Below are 21,896 nucleotides of genomic sequence, written 5' to 3'. Positions count from 1 at the left end.
AGTTATTTTAACACCTAAAGTTTGACTGCATTGTTGAGTTTAGCAGTTATGCCTTTTGGACGTTTAGTAATCTGCCGCTGTTAAAAAAATTGTTTAGCTTCAGTCTATCTACATCTTCTATAAACATCAAATTATATGTGTGTGTTCCCTATGAACACGTGTTTGCTATACTTCGATCATCACCAAATTTTGCCTTGAGGTTCCTTTGATCAAGACGAAAGTTTTTCATATTTCAGAATTAAGAATTTTAAATTTAAATGTTTTTGTTTTTTGGCTATGCGAAAGAACTATCTTAGCTCCCAAAAATGATCATGTTAACAAAATCAATGATCGCTTTCAAAATCAATTTCCTGGTGAAGTGACGAAATATAAATCGATCGACACAGTTACAGATGAAGATAAAATTGTTTATTATCCAAATGATTTTCTATACTCCTTAGAACCAAAAGGAATGCCTGCGCATATATCAAATTTGAAAATTGGCTCACCAGTCATGCTTCTTCGGAATGTAATCAAAGCAACAATCATCAGCGGTAAAAGCAATACAATAATATAAAATAAGATACAATAAGATACAAGAATAAAATGTTTTAACAGAAAATTTCACCAAATATGCGTACAAAATTCAATTCAATTTATTTATTTATTTATTTAGCAGCAGCTGATGTACATATATTTAACACACAATAGTAAGGCTGCGATGTGTGGGAGGTTGGAAAGGACTTGATTCCAAGCCACCCGCCCAAAGTAACTATTGATTATTAGTGCTGTCGGAATGGACGTGATTTCCAGCAGCTAACGTATATTTAACACACAATGAGTAGGGCTGTGATGCGTGGAGGTTGGAAAGGACGTGATTCCAAGCCACCCGCCCAAAGTAACTATTGATTATTAGTGCTGTCGGAATGGACGTGATTTCCAGCAGCTAATGTATATTTAACACACAATGAGTAGAGCTGTGATGTGTGGGAGGTTGGAAAGGACGTGATTCCAAGCCACCCGCCCAAAGTAACTACTGATTATTAGTGCTGTCGGAATGGACGTGATTTCCAGCAGCTGATGTATATTTAACACACAATGAGTAGGGCTGCGATGTGTGGGAGGTTATAAAGGACGTGATTCCAAGCCACCCGCGCAAAGTAACTGGAGCAGGTAACAGATTTAGTTTAACATGTGATTTTGAAACAGGGTTGAGTTCAAGGCAGTGAGTATATATTTTTTATACTGTAAAGTGTGTCGCAAGTATCAATATTATTGCAGTGATTATTGAAATCTTGAAACAGACAACGAAGAGGTTCATGCATTTGAAAATTCGATCTACATGTATTTAAATATAGCGGTTGGAAATACCGAGAGGGCCTAAAAGGGACATTAAACATCACCTCGCCAAGCAGAAATGGACTGTTTATCATCCCCCTTAATAGTTTACCATAAATAAAACGCCAAGCATCTCCCTACGGCTCTGTAGTGAAGGCAGCTGTAAAAGTTTTAACCGGCTTCAATAGGGCGGTAGGTTCCTTGATGGATCCCAGGGCAAATAATTTAAAGCAAAGAGCAAAATTTGCTTCTGGACCGATTTCAATTTTTTGCTATGAGCCTGATAACGCGGGTTCCAGATAATGGAAGCATATTCCAATATAGGACTTACTAACGATAAAAAAAGAGTTTTAGTGACGTAGGGGTCATTGAATTCCTTTAACCACCTTTTTACGAAAGCCAAAGTGCCTCTAGCCCTATTCACACATGATTCGATATGTAATTTGAAGTCCAGTTTAGGGTCCATTATAACGCCAAGATCAGTAAAGTTTGTGACTTGCTTAATGATATAATCGCCTATTATGTACTGATAGGTTTTAAAAGATTTCCTCGTAAAACACATACGCTTGCACATGACTTTCACGTCACACCACTCAACCAGGTTATTCAGATCCAATTGAAGAAGTGCCCTATCTTCAGGTGAGTGAATGTGCATAACCAGTTTGACATCGTCAGCGTACATCAGCGGTATGCAGCGCTTCATAACATTTGGGAGGTAATTAATGAAGAGCAGAAACAACACGACCAAGGTGACTGCCCTATGGAGCTCCAGAAGATACATTGATGAATTCAGACAAGCAATTGTTGAACACAACGGTTTGCTTTCTACCTACAAAGTACGAAGAGACCCAAGAAAGAAGCCGTGATGGAAAACCCAATCGATCGAGTTTTAGTAGGAGTAAGGAATGGGGAACTTTATCAAACGCCTTACTGAAATCAGTGTAAATGACATCAACTTCGCAGTTCGTCCTTAAGTTATTGGATACGAGGGTTGTGAACTCCAGCAAGTTAGACACAATGGACTTACCCCTGCAAAAGCCATGTTGTGACAGGTCAACTGCCGAAGATACTGCAAAAGCCAGTTGATTTGTGACAACTGATTCAAATAGTTTTGGAATAGCACAAAGTTTGGCTATTCCTCTATAGTTTGTGACACAAGACCTACTCCCACTTTTATAAAGTGGTATTAGAAATGACTCCTTCCACTTCTTAGGGAATATCCCTTGCCTCCAAGAACAATAAATTAAATTATCAACAAACAGAACAGAAAAAATAACGCAACATCCATTCGATCTCGGGCGTTACAACGTGCGCCTGGTAAAGCTAGTTATTTAATAAGATTTAACTATATATTACGGTGCCACGCCCATTTTTTAAAATTTGAAGTTTTTCCTATTTATTGTTATAAATCCACTTGGGAAATGAAATACCATTGATAAAAAGCTCTTTTTTGCAAAAATGTAGCTTATTTTATTTGTCCACGACCCTTTTGAAAATCTTTTATATAAAAGTGAGCGTGGTCCTTAACCGATTTCGTTAATTTTTCTTCAAAGTATTCCTTATAGAAAAGGCAACCTCTCTACCGAATTTTGTTACGATAGGTTTAACAATTTTTGATTTATGATTAATAATATTTTTAAAATTGATTTTATTACAAGTGGGCGGTGCCACGCCCATTTTAAAACTTTGTTTCAAATTTTTATCAAGAGTCTCAATATCAGTCCACATTTCAACATTCAGATATATTATTTGCTAAATAATCAGGTTTTTTGTGTTTTCCAAAATGTTATATATATAAAAAGTGAGTGTGGTTATCATCCGATTCATTTTCAATACCAATCTATTCTGGGTCCAGATAAGCTCGTGTACCAAATTTGGTGAAGATATCTCAATATTTACTCAAGTTATCGTGTTAGCGGACAGACGGACGGACGGACATGGCTCAATAAATTTTTTTTCTCAAGTATCGTGTTAACGGACAGACGGACGGATGGATATGGCTCAACAAAATTTGTTTCGATACGGATGATTTTGATATATGGAAGTCTATATCTATCTCGATTCCTTTGTAGCTGTACAACCAACCGTTGTTATCCAATCAAAGTTATAATACCCTGTGTACAAGTACAGCTGGCTATAAAAACATTATTATTTATGTACCTCTCTTGTACCTTATTTTTTTATACTCAGCGTGCTTTGCCATGCCCGTCCGTCCGTCCGTTAACACGATAACTTGAGTAAATATTGAGATATCTTCACCAATTTTGGTACACGAGCTTGTCTGGACCCAGAATAGATTGCTATTGAAAATAAGCGAAATAGGATGATAACCACGCCCACTTTTTATATATATAAAACTTTGTAAAACACAAAAAACCCGATTATTTAGTAAATAATACACCTAGAATGTTGAAATTTGACATGTGGACTGATATTAGCCGCTTATCCTCGCTTAGATAATGCTTAGGAGACCCATCTAGCGGCAGCGGTTAAATAACTAGCTACAGAACAGGGTGTACCTAAAATCGGAGACACAAACCTCTGGTGGCCATAATGTATAACATATAGCTGAATCAGTTGCGATGAATAGTGGACACGCATAAAATACATAGAATTAGTGTAGAGGGTGAAACATAGACACATATTTCAGTTACATCTGAGTATTTTCGTATTGAAATTTAGTAGTACAAATTTTATGCGCAGCAATTTCAGAGGTGTATTTAAAGATTGACGCTTAGCAGTCCATATAAAATTTAAGCGTAAGCGTCTATAGATGTCAAAAAAACACAGCACAGACGTTTCATAAAAATTAGAAAAAAATTTTTAAAATGGGCGTGCCACCGCCCACTTGTGATAAAATCAATTTTACAAATATCATTAATCATAAATCAAAAATCGTTAAACTTATCGCAACAAAATTCGGCAGAGATGTTGCCTTTACTATAATGAATGCTTTGAAGAAAAATTAACGAATTCGGTTCAGGACCACGCCTACTTTTATATAAAAGATTTTTAAAAGGGTCGTGGACGAATAAAATAAGCCATATGTTTACAAAATAGAGCTTTATATTAATAATATTTCCTTTCCCAAGTGGATTTATAACAGTAAATAAGAAAAACTTAAAATTTAAAAAAATGGGCGTGGCGCCGCCCCTTTTATGACTAAGCAATTTTCTATGTTTCGGGAGCCATAACTCGAAGAAAAATTAACACATCGTAATGAATTTGTGTACACACATTTTCCTTACAGAAGAAAATATTTCTATTAAAAATGGACGGGAACGGTTAAAGACCACGGAAAATTAGATATAAAACACGTTTAAAAGGGTCGTAGACTAGAATAATAAGCTATAACTTAGCAAAAAATGGTTTTGAATCAATAATATTTCACTTATCAAGTTTTGTTGTAAGAGGAAATGGGGAGACATTTTTTTTTTAAACGGGCGGTGCCACGTGTTATGTAGAAAAGTAATTTATCTAAAATGAAATGTAGGTACCATTGAAGCTCACGCTGAGTATATAATGTTCGGTTACACCCGAACTTAGACACCTCTACTTGTTTTTATACTCAGCGTGCTTTGCACACAGAGTATATTAACTTTGATTGGATAACGGTTGGTTGTACAGATATAAAGGAATCGAGATAGATATAGACTTCCATATATCAAAATCATCAGTATCGTAAAAAAATTTGACTGAGCCATGTCCGTCCGTCTGTCCGTTTGTCCGTTAACACGATAACTTTAGTAAATTTTCAGGTATCTTGATGAAATTTGGTATGTAGGTTCCTGGGCGCTCATCTCAGATCGCTATTTAAAATGAACTGTTGTGTTCGAATTTGCATATCTTAAAATCATAAACTATAATATGTTAGTTGTGCAAGGGTTAACGTTCAATCACATCAAGCTTGTGTGTTTGACGTTTGTGTTATCCCTATTTCTTTTATTATTGCTTTTATATACCTTCTGCTATACAGTCCACTAGTGCCGCCGCAATTAAACTAACTAAATTCCATTCTTTGTACATTAATTAAAGTTGAATTAAATAGTATAAATCAAAAGCATTTGATCGCGTTAGTCTATTCATTGGATAACACCGCCTAATCGTAGAGGTAACAACCGCAAAAGCAACTGAAGATCGTATCACCCGCAACAGGTAAAACGCCGCAACATTTTTTGGTCCATCGAACCGACTCGCATAATTCACCAGTGTGCAAGTATAAAATCGCAAATATATTTATATATTTCAAAAATTCATAATTGCATAAAATCTAAATATACATCCATATATTGCAATACGAAAAGTTATATATTTGCAAAACCGCCGTAACTTTCATTTGCCCTCTACGAATTTTCTCTACACACGTCGTTCGTATGTTTTTTTCATAATCCATACTAACTGATTTGCCATCTGCAACAGTAACAAGCAAAATATCAGCATAGATATCCTTACATACTATATAAACATTCGTACATTCATTTTCAAGGAAAAATTTACAAAATAATAACCTTTTCATAAAACTAATAAATTGCAAAATGTCAAACGCCGTCAAAACTCGCGATTCCGCACTCCATGCCATCAAGCGGTATATGACGAAGGCTGCTGATGAATCGCTTACAATGGATGCCGAAAATGTGAAAAGCTACCTACAACTACTTAATGAGCAGTGGGTCCATTTTAATACTGCACAGGATGCGGTTGAAATCTCGTGCGGAACCGAAAGCATTGAGCTAGAAGAAAACAACAGAATACAAGCGGAGGCATGGTATACGACGGCCTTATCGAGTCTTAACCTAATGAAGAAGTGTCGCGAGGAGGTACAATCAACGCCGGCGGTAACGACGACAGTGTCTGCTGCTATACGCTTACCTAAAATGGAGTTGCCTACGTTCTCCGGAAACTCTACGGAATGGAAGGGATTTTTCGACGCATTCTCTTTGCTGGTTGATCGCAACACCGCACTGACGGCCGAACAAAAACTCCACTATCTCCGAAGCTGTTTGAAAGGTGACGCCTTGAAAATTATAAACGGGTTTCAAATATGTGACGCAAATTATGAAGAAGCTTGGGAGCTCCTAAAAACGCGCTATAAGGTAATGCGTGTAATAGTGGAGGGGCATCTCAGAGCCATGTCGAGCGTGAAGAAGATAGCTAGTGACTCCGGTAAGTCGATTAAGGGGGTAATATATACGTTTCAGCAACACATACGCGAGCTTAAGGCTTTAGGGCGCCCTGTTGAATTTTGGGATGATTGGCTCGTATACGAAGTAGTGAACAAACTTGCATTTGAGACGCGGAAGCAGTGAGAGTTGTCACTCGTCAGCGATGAGCCGCCAACATCCGAGAATCTGGTCTCATTTCTGGAAGTTAGGTGTCGCTCACTCTCGATGCTTCCTTCAACAACCACACCGATACCCATCAAAGCTAAGGCTAACACCGTAGGCAAATCGTCAAATGCATTTCACGCTATGCCAAACCAAAAGAGCGTAGAATGTGCTCATTGTAAGGGGCTGCACAAGGTGCATAGCTGTGAAAAGTTCCGAAATCTCGATTCAAGCGCGAAATCAAAATTTGTTATGGAGTCCGGTTTGTGTACGAATTGCCTGAGCCCAGGTCATTACAAAGCGAAATGTAATAGTTTATCTGGATGCAGGGTTTGTCATCAACGCCATCACACGCTTTTACATCACGCTACTTCTACGCCCAACGCCGCACCCGCTGTAACTACCGCTCATTTCACCGCATCCCAACTAAATACCGCTACTGCTGATTCGTCTACAAGCCGCGCGTCCGCATTGACCTCTTCGTCTTCGAAAGGAGAAAACTGTGCTGTTGGCAACCGCACTGGTCAAAGTTCGTGATTGCTCTGGTAGTTGGCAGTCAGCTCGCTTGCTGTTCGAATCTGGCTCACATGCCTCTTTCGTAACCGAGGCTTGCGTGCAACGTTTAGGGCTGCCTCGAAAGGCATCCGCAGTAGTCGTTACGGGAATAGGTTCTTCGCAGGGAGGTCGCTCAAGGGGCGAAGTATTACTTTCCCTATCTTCTTATTGCTCTAATCTATGCTTCTCTGTAAACGCGCTAATTCTACCCAAAATTACAAGTGACTTGCTAACCCAATCAGTAGCAGTTGCATCGTGGTCACACGTACAAGGCCTATTTCTAGCCGATCCACACTTTATGGATCCTGGACGTATCGATATGCTCATCGGCATGGACGTTATGGAACTGCTCCTTTACCCCGAATTCCTGAAGGGACCACCTGGTACACCCATGGCTCAACGAACCGTGTTCGGCTGGACGTTATTTGGTTGTGTCGATGAATTTGAACCCGCTACGACTTGTCTACAGTCGCTGCATTGCGACGTACAGTTGGATAAGGAGAGGAAGGACCTCAAAAGCACCATCTCACTGCTGGAGAACGTCAATGTGGAGAGATTTTTGAAAGAACGCATAGAAGAGCATCCGACGGGCGATTCATTGTAGAGCCACCACTATGGTCTAACATTTCTTTAGGTGATTCACGAGAATTTGCTTTGCGAAGTCTACTGCGTATCGAAAGACGGTTGGCTCGTGATGATGATCTTCGTATGCGCTATAATGAGTTCATGCAGGAACTCATCGACATGAACCACATGGAAGCTGCAAAGGAATCAACTCACCAATGTTTTTATATGCCTCATCATCCCGTCGTTAAGGAGTCGAGCGTCACAACTAAGTTGAGGATTGTATTCAACGCATCTGCTAAAACCACCAACGGAAATTATCTGAACGACGCTTTACTCGTCGGTCCACAATTGCAGCAGGATTTATTTTCTATTCTGACGCGTTTCAGAACACATCGATATGCTGTAACAGCGGATGTAGCAAATGTACAGACAAGTACGCGTTTCTGAGGATCATATCGACTTGCAACTTATTGTTTGGCGCCAAGATCCATGTTTACCTGTACAAGATTTTCGCATGTTACGTGTAACTTATGGTGTAGCCGCTGCGTCCCACTTAGCCGTAACCGCAAACCAGTCGGCGATCGACTGTCCGAAAGCTGTCAGCGTCATCTTAAAGGATTTTTATGTGGATGATCTCCTTACTGGTACATCATCAAAACACGACCTTTTAATTTTGCAAAAAAACGTAACAGACATATTAAAGGAAGGCGGGTTCGATCTACGGAAATGGGCTTCGAATTGTGCAGAATTCAACAGTAGTATTTCGAATACGCCAGAAAATATTTCACAAGATTTAGTCGACAGCAAAGAGATCCACGCTTTGGGTGTAATGTGGAACACAGAGGAAGATTATCTCACGTTCACCGTTGATTTGAAAAACTCCCCTAAAATTATGACAAAAAGAGCATTTTTGTCGGACGCAAGCACCTTATTCGATCCCCTGGGACTTCTCTCTCCCGCAGAAGTTAAATCAAAAATATGGTTCCAGGAGGTTTGGCGCAACCAAGTCGGTTGGGACGACGTTATTCCCGAAGCTATTGCAATGAAGTGGTTGGAACATCGCTCTGAGTTGCAAATTCTTTCAAATTTAAGGGTTAACCGTTGACTGGGCCTGGGGACGACTGAGTCGAGCACGGAGGTACACATATTTTCTGACGCATCCGAGCGTGTCTACGCTGCGGTTGCATACGCCCGGACGGTAAGAAAAGACGGAACGGTTACCGTCGCATTAATCTCATCAAAGAGTAAGGTAGCCCCCCTCAAATCTACCACGCTGCCGCGATTGGAGCTATGCGGTGCGCATCTTGCCGCTAAATTGGTGCGGAACATTCAACAGAGTTGGCATGATTTGAATTATCCCATATTTGAATGGACGGACTCGACGATTACGTTGGCGTGGCTGCAGGCACATCCCAGCAGATGGATGACGTTTATCGCAAACCGAGTTGCTGATATCCAAGAAGTGCTGCCTGCTGAATGTTGGAACCATGTTCGATCGGAGTCGAATCCCGCAGATTGTGCTTCCAGAGGAGTGGCTCCATCGGAGTTGCTGCATCATCATCTTTGGTGGAACGGTCCAGAGTTCTTAAAAGGCGATGAACCTTTCTGGCATCAAACTTCAACAGAGCAGCATACAACCGAGATGGGCATTAGAAACAATGTCACCACGCATGTCACGAGTTCAAGCGAGCATTGGTCAATTATGACGAGGTATTCGTCGTATTCAAAGCTTCGTCGTATAGTTGCATATGTTTTAAGATTTGCTTACAATGCCGGAGCTGCCACTCGAATCCACGCTGCGAAACGAGTCGGGGCTCCCACCTGCCAAGAGATCTCTGAAGCCGAGCTGCGTTTAATCAGGTATACCCAAAGGTTCTATTTTTCTAACGAGATCTCTCTTTGCAGTGCGAAAAAATCCATTCCACTGCGTAGCTGTCTCGTGCGTTTGCAGCCATACTTAGATGAGAAAAACGTTTTACGCATTGGAGGAAGGTTGATCGTAATCTCGGCAAGCAATCAATGGGAGATCTGCCTGAAACACGTACTACTTTTGCTCGCTGTTTTACTCGAACCGCTGTGGATTTTGCAGGACCGTACATGTATAAATTCACGCATGGTAGAGGAGCAAAAGCTACTAAGGGATACATATGTTCTTTTATATGCATGTGTACAGGCGCTATGCATCTGGAATTTGTTGGCGACCTGACGACACCAGCGTTTCTCAACGCTTTCAAGAGGTTCATAAACAGCAGAGCAGGCATGCTTAACCAACGAAACGATATCATTTCGTTACGATAATCAACGTTAATAAACGAAACGAAGTCATTTCGTTTCGTTTATTAACGTTAAGATCGTCAAATTAACGAAGTGATTTCGTTTCGTTTTCTGCCATATCAAAACGAAATCAAATCGTTTATGTTGATTATTAATTTCAAACTATGCTGGCAAAGCTGATTGATGGCGGAGTCATTAAAGGTGAAAGCATTAGCCAGGCTGATCGCAACTTTTCTCATGAATTTTGACAGTACGAACATTTCTCAGAGTATTTTTGACATTACCACCAACGAATTACACAAACAAATTACATGGAGTTTGTGTGTGTATGTGCGCTCGTTGTTGCCACCTTACGGCTTCACCATGGCTATAGCATTGCCAGCACAATTCAAACATAAAGTATCACGTTTTTGTTAACGTTTTTAACGTTAACGAAAGCTTTTCGTTTCGGTTAAAAACGAGATACAATTTATCTTGATAATTTCTTTATCGATAATATTTCGAAGTGTTTCAACGGAAACGGTGGAAATTTTTTGATAAACGATTAGCTTAACGTTAAGGTGCATCCCTGCAGCAGAGGCTACTGTAAGCACATGTCTTCAGATAACGGTACGAATTTCGTGGGTGCTGAGAAGGAGCTGCGAATCGCGTTTCAGCAGTATATGGCTGACGAAAGGTTGCAATCGTTTTTCGCCAACTCAAACATCGAGTGGCGTTTCAATCCACCATCTGCACCGCACATGGGAGGTTATTGGGAAACCGGCATAAAGAGAATAAAATATCACTTAAAGCGCGCATTAGGCGAAACTCTGCTTTCATATGAAGAATTTAACACGCTATTGACCGACGTTGAAGCTTGCGTAAATTCTCGGCCGCTTTGCGACAATTCTACGACAGCTGGCGACTTACAAGTCTTAACTCCTGGGCATTTTCTCGTTGGTGAACCGTTCAAGTCGCTCCCGGAACCTGAGGGTCAAGGGTTCCGTGGAAATATTTATCAGGGATGGCAGGTAATTTCCGCTGCGAGACAGTATTTTTGGCGCCGTTCAAGAGACGAGTATCTCGTCAGTTTACAGCGTCGATCAAAATGGTTTCGCCCTTAACATAATTTCGTAGAAGGCGATGTAGTTGCTATAGCTAACGAATCAACCCCACCGACGAAGTGGGCGATTGTGAAACTTTGCCTACTACCGACGAAGGAGTGTCTGTCGTGCACGGAAGACTCATAGATTCATACATCTTTTCATGGAAATCAAATTAATTATTTTTCGAGATTCTTGCATTGTATACTTACTTTTATGCTGTAATTTATTATTCATACCATGTAAAATTTTAATATTGTTGAACCTATCGGTATGTTGTGTTCGAAGTTGCATATCTTAAAATCATAAACTATAATATGTTAGTCGTGCAAGGGTTAACGTTCAATCACATCAAGCTTGTGTGTTTGACGTTTGTGTTATCCCTATTTCTTTTATTATTGCTTTTATATACCTTCTGCTATACAGTCCACTAGTGCCGCCGCAATTAAACTAACTAAATTCCATTCTTTGTATATTAATTAAAGTTGAATTAAATAGTATAAATCAAAAGCATTTGATCGCGTTAGTCTATTCATTGGATAACGCCGCCTAATCGTAGAGGTAACAACCGCAAAAGCAACTGAAGATCGTATCACCCACAACAGGTAAAACGCCGCAACATGAACGATATCGGACTATAACCACGCCCACTTTTTCGATATCGAAAACTTTGAAAAACCGAAAAATACGATAATTCATTACCAAAGACGGATAAAGCGATGAAACTTGGTAGGTAGGTTTACCTTATGACGCAGAATAGAAAATTAATAAAATTTTGGACAATGGGCGTGGCACCGCCCACTTTTAAAAGAAGGTAATTTAAAAGTTTTGAAACCTGTAATTTGGCAGCCGTTGAAGATATCACAATGAAATTTGGCAGGAACGTTACTACTATCACCATATATGTACTTAATAAAAATTAGCAAAATCGGATGAAGAACACGCCCACTTTAAAAAAAAAATTTTTTTTAAGTCCAATTTTAACAAAAAATTGAATATTTTTACAGTATATAAGTAAATTATGCTAATATTCAACTCCAATAATGATATGGTGTAACAAAATACAAAAATAAAAGAAAATTTCAAAATGGGCGTGGCTCCGCCCTTTTTCATTTAATTTGTCTAGGATACTTTTAATGCCATAAGTCGAACAAAAATTTACCAATCCTTGTGAAATTTGATAGGGGCTTAGATTCTGGGACGATAACTTATTTCTATGAAAAAGGGCGAAATCGGTTGAAGCCACGCCCAGTTTTTATACACAGTCGACCGTCTGTCCTTCCGCTGGGCCGTTAACACGATAACTTGAGCAAAAATCGATATATCTTTACTAAACTCAGTTCACGTATTTATCTGAACTTACTTTATCTTGGTATAAAAAATGGCCGAATTCCGACTATGACCACGCCCACTTTTTCGATATCGAAAATTACGAAAAATTAAAAAAATGCCATACTTCTATACCAAATACGAAAAAGGGATGAAATATGGTAATTGGATTGGTTTATTGACGCAAAATATAACTTTAGAAAAAAACTTTGTAAAATGAGTGTGACACCAACCTTATTAAGTAGAACAAAATGAAAAAGTTCTGCAGGGCGAAATCAAAAGCCCTTGGAATCTTAGCAGGAATACTGTTCGTGGTATTACATATATAAATAAATTAGCGGTACCCGACAAATAATGTTCTGGGTCACCCTGGTACACATTTTGGTCGATATCTCGAAAACGCCTTCACATAAACGACTAGGGGCCTCCATTCTAAAACCCTCATTAATACCTTTAATTTGATACCCATATCGTACAAACACATTATAGAACACCCCTGGTCCACCTTTATGGCGTTATTTCGAAAAGGCGTCCACCTATAGAACTAAGGCCCATTGGTTTTAAATAATCATTAGCACCTTTCATTTGATACCCATATCTTACAAACGCATTCTGGAGTCACCCCTGGTCCACCTTAATGGCGATATCTCGAAAACGCGCCCACCTATAGAACTAAGCCCCCCTCCCTTTTAAAATACTCATTAACACCTTCCATTTGATACCCATATCGTACAAACACATTCTAGAGTCACCCCTGGTCCACCTTTATGGCGATATCCGGAAATGGCGTCTACCTACAGAACTATGGCCCACTCCCTTTTAAAATACTCTTTAATATCCATTTGATACCCATGTCACATTCCAGGGTTACCCAAGGTTCATTTTCCTACATGGTGATTTTCCCTTATTTTGTCTCCAAAGCTCTCAGCTGAGTATGTAAGGTTCGGTTACACCCGAACTTAGCCTTCCTTACTTGTTTTAATTTAGTTTACCTTACCTTACCAAAGGTATAAAACCTTTGTTAATGTTTGATTTGAAATATTTATGGAAACTTAAGGCTTGGTTTCCTCGGAAAGCGGTGCCGCTTTATTACGACCGCTAAAGAACGACCGGTATACTCACCGTTTTCAGGGGCACCGCTTTGTTGGAAACAACGAACACTTAAGGCAGACGATCCACACAATTTTATTTTACATTTTTGCAGGTTTTTTTTTAGTTTCTCCACTTATTTTGTTAACTGCACATACAAAAATTAAACGTTCAAAAAAAATTCAAAAATATTGTTTATTTTATCAATATTTTCAAATATTTGACAAAATGTTCACCGCTTTGACAATAGCGGTGGTAAAAAACGGTGATGAAGGAGTTTCTACCGTCATGACGCCCGTAATATTTTATGCTCTGCCGCTATATAACGTTACGGTGAACTTCACCGTCTTCTGAGTTTACACATAATTACTTATACACTGCAACAATTTTGACATACATACTCTACTGGTAAGTAACGGCCGCTAAATAGCGGCACCGCTTTCGAGGAAACCAAGCCTTTACTTTGAAAACTATACATATACTTTTAGCTCTTTTTGTATAGGATTTTGAATTTTCTTGAAGAAATTTAGCTCTTTCAGAATTTTTTTCTGGCAACACTGCTGAGTACATATGTATATGTATACTAGGCCGGGTCGATTTGTGTGGAGGCAAAAAAATCGCCCATTGCTCTGTGAAAATCATATTCTAGGGATCAAAATAAGAAACTTTGCCGAAGGAACCATACCTCTAAAACGAATTCTGATGTTCCCCCTTTTGGGTCGTAGGGGCAAATTTTAAAAAATCCCACTTTGAAATGCCTATGTTTTTTTCTTTTTGGAGTTTATTTTTTTCTTTATTTAGTCAGAACATATGTAAATGAAAAAATGAATTTAACTTAGTAATAAAAAAGAAATTAAAAAAAATGATTAGAAATTAGCGTTTTTACAACCCCGTTTTAAAACCAAGGCATCACTGTGATGCATTTGCATGTCGTAAACATAGTTGTGTGGGTTTTTTATTCAACCGTTTGAAAAAATGAAGGTATCACTGTGACACAATTGCAGATCGTAAAATTGCTTGTGTTGTTTTTTTAAGCCACCACAAGACACAGCAGGTAGAATTGAAATTGCCCACCCAAAAGTTCGACCCAAAGGGGGGGGGGGGGGGACATCAGAATTCGTTTTAGAGGTATGGTTCCTTCGACAAAGTTTCTTATTTTGATCCCTAGAGAACGATTTTCACAGAGCAATGAGCGATTTTTAAATCGACCCGCCCTAATGTATACTCGTACATACTGCATTGCTTTTGGTGTTTGACTCTCTCATGTACTTTGGTAAATAGATAATAAGACAGTTATAATTCAAATGATTTATTCTATTTGATATTAGTAATATAATATACATAGCTATATTAAAGCATGTGCACAACTATACAAACGAATGGTCATTCTTACAATTCAGAAGTTCGAAATCCACTCTGATAGTTTAATTAATTAAAACGTGCGTATTTCAGTGTAAGCTTCTAACTTTGAATCGATTACTTCTAGCCGCATTACTTTCGTTATCTGTGCCATAAAAACCAATGCAACTAGGGTCATATATGTTTAAAAGGAATTCCAGTACGGCATCTCTATTCCAGTTGATGGTGGAGCTGCTTCCCCGTTTACGACATTGTGGGCAACTGGATTCGCTGGGAAACTGTATTTTGGGGAATATCGGATCTTCAGCTAGATGGCGCGCTAGACAGTTATTTATTTCGTTATGCGCCTCCCACAGCCAGAGTACGGCTTCAGCTTTACTGGATACCTTCCCCATCTCGCGACGCTCAACCATTTCCTGAAGAGAGATTTGATAAAACTGATTATCGAGCACTACAAATAATAATAATAATAAAATAGTATTAATAATAACCACCATGATTATCAGATCCCTGCCAAATCAGTTTTCAGTTGGTGAATAGAAAAATGTTATAAGAAAATGGGTGGTACCGATATACACTGAAATATTAAGGACGGGGTAGAGCGTGCCCGTATCCGAGCTGGTACTTTAAAGTGCTAGTTCCAGAGCGTTATGGACCTATATCTGGCAAAGGGTTAGCAACGGCGATAACACTCAAAACCCTTCTATGCTTGTCTTTATCGTTCAAAAATAAGTTTGACGGGTTTTACATGGGAAGGGACGGGATAGGTGACGATCCCGCAAGAAAGTCTTCTTCAAAAAGCTAAAAGTCACATTTCATACGCCCGTCAAGCTCTCATTTGGATAGTTGCACACAGAAATGTCAACGGGGAAACAACGGATGGATGAAAAGCGAATTTCCGGCTTCGTTAGACTTTGCTGCTGAGAGTGTCACGGTGCATCGTCTACTTACAACAAACATATGTTTATATAACATGTACAAGAAAATAACCATTCCTAATTTTTGTTCTACGGATATCTGTCAGATCACGAAGAAAACATGGTTTGTTTATGATCATAATAGAACTGAGAGCTTACTAACCAAAGCAAGGAAAGAAATATTAAGAGCCACAAACACAATTGCAGGGTTTTGGCTGTTTGGTGTGTACGCGTAGAGAATGAGAACGCAGAGGAGATGCGACCAAAGAAGCTGCAAATAAATCGAGCCCTACCCGCGAAAAAAAGTTAAGCGCCAAAATGTAAATTTTACAGAACTTTTTTTTTTACTTATTTCGGCACTCAAAGCTGATTATTGTGTGAAACTCCGTACCATTCCTTTTTATTGCATTAGAAAAGCCATGCAATGTGTAAAATTTTTTTATCAGTAGGCTATCACAATTTTTTGTCGGTTATCTACATTTTTTTTCGCTGTCACCATAAATTGCTCGTTCTCAAAGATATGGCGGTTACCTTAAAATATAGACATTAAAAACACTATTGTTAGTATTTGGCAGTTATTTTTATTTTTTCATTTTCAACCAGTTTACAAAGTAAAAAAAAAACCATCTAAAAAAACTTAATTTATTTCATATAAATACATTCGTATAGGTAGTTTCCGTTCATAATGTAATGATAGAAGGTGGCGGAAGATTTGACAGCTATCATATCGAACGCCCTTAGCTCCAGTGACCTCCAGGTTGTATTTTGGAAGTACAAGAGAATGGGGGCATAAAAGAGGGCCACTTTTGAAATAGTACTTAAATTAATACTTTTTAAATAATGATAGAATATAGATGTAACTTGATTTTAGTGCAACTTTTTGATAAAAACTATGAAATTAAGTTTGCTTTATTCATTTTTGAAACGTATGCAGCTTATCGATGTTACTGGTAATACTCTAGGACAGAGGTCGACTGCTAATACACTGCCAAAAATGTCGGAAAAGATTTCAAAAGACGTGCTTTGATATCAATAACCTCAAAGTAAAGACCTTACTATTGTCAAAAGATGTTTGCAAAAAAAAAAACTAATTAAATTTTATGCCGAAAGGGGTCCTGCGACAAAAGACTACGGATCTTACTCCTGGTCTTGGAGCGGTTGAGGGTCATTGTTCTTATTTAAATACCGAGCCAAAAAGGTGTCTTTTGAACACGCTCCTGACAGTTTTGAACGGGTAGTAGCAGCCTACCACTGTCCTGTAGTATAACTTACTTAATTGACGCTTAACCGTTTAAACGGTTATGGCTGTCCAACAAGGTGCGCCAGCCGCTTCTTGGCTCTGCCAACTGGCGCCAATTGGTCACATCAAGGGAGTTTAAATCGCTTTCAACCTGATCCTTCCAGCGGAGTGGTGGAAAAATTTAACAACATACAATAGTAGGTGTATAAATTACTTTGGATATAAGTTGAAGTTCTGAATTTGAGTCTTTATCGCGTAAACCTGAGAAGTTTCCGCTGTGATATGATTCCTTGTTGACCACCCACCATTACAATTCGACGCTCATATCAACTGTAGGCAGGGGTTGGGAGCCAATGGCATAATGTAATGATAGAAGGTGGATTAAGATTAGACAGCTGTCATATCGACCGCCCTTAGCTCTAGGCTTTAGGGGGCATAAAAGAAGGGTAAAATAGTAGGAAGGTAATATAGTATTTAATTTCATACTCTTTCAAAATAGAGAAAGTAGGTTACATGATTGTAGTGAAATTTTACGATAAAAACAATTAGGGACGGGACTGCCTCAGGCTGTGCCGAAGACCTAATACCTTTCCTTTATGGATCTGAACGAATATCTGATGAAATTTCAAAAGTTCATAAAATCTGAACAATCAGTTGTATGGCATATATATTATAAAAGCTCCTAGCTGTTAAAATTAAGAAATTTTGAAAACTCCCTTATCCGACAAATCGGTTGCATGCGATATATATCGATTCGGTTTAGACAAATGATTCATCGGGCACCAAAGCATACCCACTCATTGAATTTCATTAAGATATCTATCTGTTCTCCTTTAAGGCCTTAACATTTTTAACCAACTTTGATATTCCATTTTATTTTCATGAAAGGTATAGTAATAAGACTTAATTTTCTTTATGCAAATATAATAATAATTAATAATAATAATAATTTTTATCCCCAATGTCGTCAGATGTACTCAAAAGTATTACGAATCCAACCCGTGTTTCGGGAGCGATCCGAGGTCGTTTTTCAGTTTTTGTTAACATCTTTTGAAAGAATCAAAATTCTTATTTGCCGCCTTCAAGTTGTTGGTAGGAAGATCAAGGTGTATGTTTGGACACCTCTCCCGACATTTTTGGACAAGTATTAGCAGAAGACCACCGAAGTACATTATTCCCGTTATTTTAACAACTTGCCACGTTGATTGGAGAGGTACATATGTACAAATTTTCATTCACTATCATGGACAGACATCGCCTCATGATATTAATAAAGGCATGAAGTTTTAACATTTAATTGTACTGAGCTCTTCTTCCGATGGAGAACATTGTGAAGAGGACGCAGGAGCGCCTGCAAGTCATATATGAGCACTGCCCATGACATTATACATACATATGTATAAGTTGTAATTGATGACTACAATGCCAGAATTAGAAAATAAGGTGTATTTAGTCTCGTCAGACTTTTCAGCCTCTACGAGTAGGTCTTTTGCATTCATTGAGCCTAAATATCTCTGTCGGTGGCCCAGACATGTTCTCATTCAGCATCATGTTGTTTTTCCATCTTTGAGTTGTGTTTCCATCTTTGATGTAATCTGTGTCAACATTTCTGAAATACGTGTCTCATGTGATTCCAGCTGGGATGCCATATATGTCTTCTGCTCTTCCAGTTGAGATGACATTTGCGATGACATTTCTGAAATACGTGCCTCCTGTGCTTCCATCTTGGATGTAATCTGTGTCGACATTTCTGACATACGCGTTTCTTGTGCTTCAATCTTCGATGTTATGCGTGTCTCCTGCGATTCCAGTTGAGATGACATTTGTGATGACATTTCTGAAATGCGTGCCTCCTGTGCTTCCATCTTGGATGTTAAACGTGTCTCCTGCGATTCCAGCTGAGATGCCACTGTCGATGTTTGAGCAGTTATTGCAGCTAATATTATGTTCAAGTCTGTGCTCGTAACTGTCTGCAATGTTTCGTTTTTCTCTTCAATTTTTGTTGTTGTCTCGTCCCCATCAGGATAAAAGAGATACTCGTCCACATCAATTCCTTCTGCTTCCATTGCCTCTCGTAGTCGTGCCTGAAGTTCGAGTTTAATGCCGGTTGTATTCAATCCACGGTTCTCCAACTCCTTCTTCAGTTGCTGGATCTTCAATTCACTGAACTTTGCCATGTCCTTGTTGTCCTCTGGAATTTGTTCAACAATTCCTCTCCTGACACCAATTGTAACGAATTTACTGCAATTCCCCGTATTTGCAATCTTCTGCCAACGTTCGTATCGCTAAACTGTTGAATAAATAACTTTAATATTGAATAATGGAAAAATGGCCTTTATTAAAGTACTTCACAATAACACTTATACTTTGCAACGAATAGCTTGCTTAATAACCAAACTGATTGATAGCTCAAGTGAAACTGATCTATTGCCCGACAGATAGCGTACTTAACTGAAACTGCCCATAGCGCCTCTACCGCTGATGCTTTTATACTCTGCGCTTTCCTCGTGGCATCTTCTAGGCGCTTCCAGAATTTTACTTAGTTATAAATTTCTCAGCTGCAACTACAGATGTATAATTTTTATAGCTTCTCTCATACCCCATGCGCTTGTATGTGTGAGCGACACTTCCACAATCACAATTGCATACCTTTAGGAGCATTTCAGATAAGATATCTGCGTGTGTTTGTGCATTGCTCTCAGCTGCGTGTACTTACATATGTGTAGACATAATGATTGATTCGTTTATGTAGATACATAATGATTGATCTATGGATGTGCATGCAAGGCGCTGCTTAGCACCGGTTTAGATATGGCACCACCACTTAGTTTTGCATTCGTAACAATATTATTGCAAACATAGAACTAGTTCTTATTCTCATCAGAATCAGAATCTTCAAAAATGTTGGGTTCGCGAAAAGCGTTACCCTCAAGATTTTTGTAAAAAGAATGATATTATTTTAGTATAACCAGTTTTTCACACAATTTTTAAAAGTATTTTAGTTTTGATTTGGGAAAAGGCAACGGCTTAGATTAAACCGGTTTGCCTTCATTTAAACAACTATTAGTTTTAGGATAGTAAGCTATTAAAAATTCTTTATCGGTGTAATTATACCTTTCATGAAAATGAAATGGTATATTAATTTCGTCACGAAACCGAAAATTGTAAGTCCTTAAAGGAAAATAGATAGACCCACCATTAAGTATACCGAAATAATCCGGATGAAGAGCTGAGTTGATTTAGCCATGTCCGTCTGTCCGTCTGTCTGTTTGTATGCAAACTAGTCCCTCAATTTTTGAGATATCTTGATAAAATGTGGTGAGCGGGTGTATTTGGGTGTCCGATTAGACATTTATCGGAACCGGCCGGATCGGACCACTATATCATATTTCCTCCATACAACGGATTTTTCAGAAAAAAGGATTTTTGCCATATCTTCCTCAATTTAACAGATTGAAGCTTCAAACTTCACCATATACTTTCGTATATTGCACATATTGTTGTCTGAGAAAATTGATGAGATCGGTCGTATATATAGTATATATCACCCACAACCGATTGTTCAGATACGAAACTTTTAGTAATTACTGCCCTATTTTAAGAGCTAGAGGCTTCAAATTTCAACGAATGCTTACGTATATATCATATATCTGTGCTTTTTGCAATAACCACTTAAGTCTTATATTTTAGTTTGCCGCAAATTGATATTTAAATGCATATTTGAAAAAATTTAAAACAGGTACTCAATCAAAAGTGCGTCAATCAGATGGCTTAAAGTTAGGTTAATAAGGGCCATAAAATCTTTTTTAAAACGTATGTGTATTGCAAGAAATTTTTGCACTTAAATAACTTAGTAGGTTTTTGCAAATTTTAAAATATGTACACTTACATCTTACATCGACTTAAGCCTTTATTACAGATTTTGATTTAAATATCAGCCTAACTTATATCGACACAGGTTTTTATTGCAAACAGTAAACCAAACAAACTTTACGACTTAACTCAAAACGGAAATATATAGTCTCGAGTTAAATATTTCATTTGTTAGTTTTATTTAACAATAAATACAATTTTTAGCAAAAAACTCACTCCATAAATTAGAAAAATAAAAGGAAAAATTCGGGGTCATTGTACTCATATCTGTTTATATTAAATATAGTAAACTAAGTTTCATTATAACCCTTTCATTAAGCAATGGATTTTTTTAAATAAATTATATTTGAACATCTATTTAGAATATGTATGTAAAACTTTGAAAGGCTCAATTTCATTAAGAGTAGTTTTATAGTAAATTTTGCCGAAATAGCTTTTTTATATCGTAACCATTTAACATTTTTAGATAGAAATCTTTTGCTATCTTCATTACTAAGTCTCCAGTTATATTTTGATTTTAGTATATTGGAAAATATATAGAAATTAACTGTATCCATTTCTATAACATTAAAAACGTTTCTTGTACCTCCACACCCAACAAAATAATACCAATTATGGGGATGGTGTATTGTAGCTTTTGTGATTTTCTTCTTTGTTTCAAAAAGCGCGTGATCTACGCCGCACTCCATGTGGGTGTGGCCTGGTTCCATAAACTTGGGGTCGATAATATAAATAGGATTGGGAATGTGATTTGCTGATGTGAACATTCGAACACAAATGAGCGCAATTATCAACTGTGGAACACAACATGGCTCACTCTCTGAAGGTTCTTGAGATGTTCGAATGAACAAGAAACGATCTGATTTTCACCGCGCCCTGATATTCTTTCGTGCCATATGGAGCAAAATGGAGATATTGTTCTGCAATCGTTAAAATAAAAGTCCACAATTGCTTTTTATAAAAGCTTAAG

At 38.2% G+C, this 21,896-nt stretch overlaps 1 protein-coding gene across 9 annotated transcripts in view; it reads right to left on the bottom strand.

Annotated features, from left to right (window-relative positions):
- Positions 1 to 14,844: 14,844 nt before the first annotated feature.
- The window catches only part of LOC137250349 (sulfhydryl oxidase 1-like), a 189,737-nt gene continuing 182,685 nt past the window's right edge, over positions 14,845 to 21,896 (bottom strand). For all 9 annotated transcript variants that reach the window (XM_067782977.1, XM_067782979.1, XM_067782978.1 and 6 more), the window contains one exon: positions 14,845 to 15,312. In XM_067782977.1, the coding sequence (XP_067639078.1) occupies positions 14,986 to 15,312 (327 nt within the window). In that variant the 3' untranslated portion in view covers positions 14,845 to 14,985. The remainder of the gene's footprint in view (positions 15,313 to 21,896) is intronic.

The sequence above is a fragment of the Eurosta solidaginis genome, chromosome 4 (genome assembly GCF_040869045.1).
Source record: "Eurosta solidaginis isolate ZX-2024a chromosome 4, ASM4086904v1, whole genome shotgun sequence".
Lineage (NCBI taxonomy): Eukaryota > Metazoa > Arthropoda > Insecta > Diptera > Tephritidae > Eurosta > Eurosta solidaginis.
Note: the sequence above shows the minus strand (reverse complement) of the source record. Positions and strands in the feature narration are given on the sequence as shown.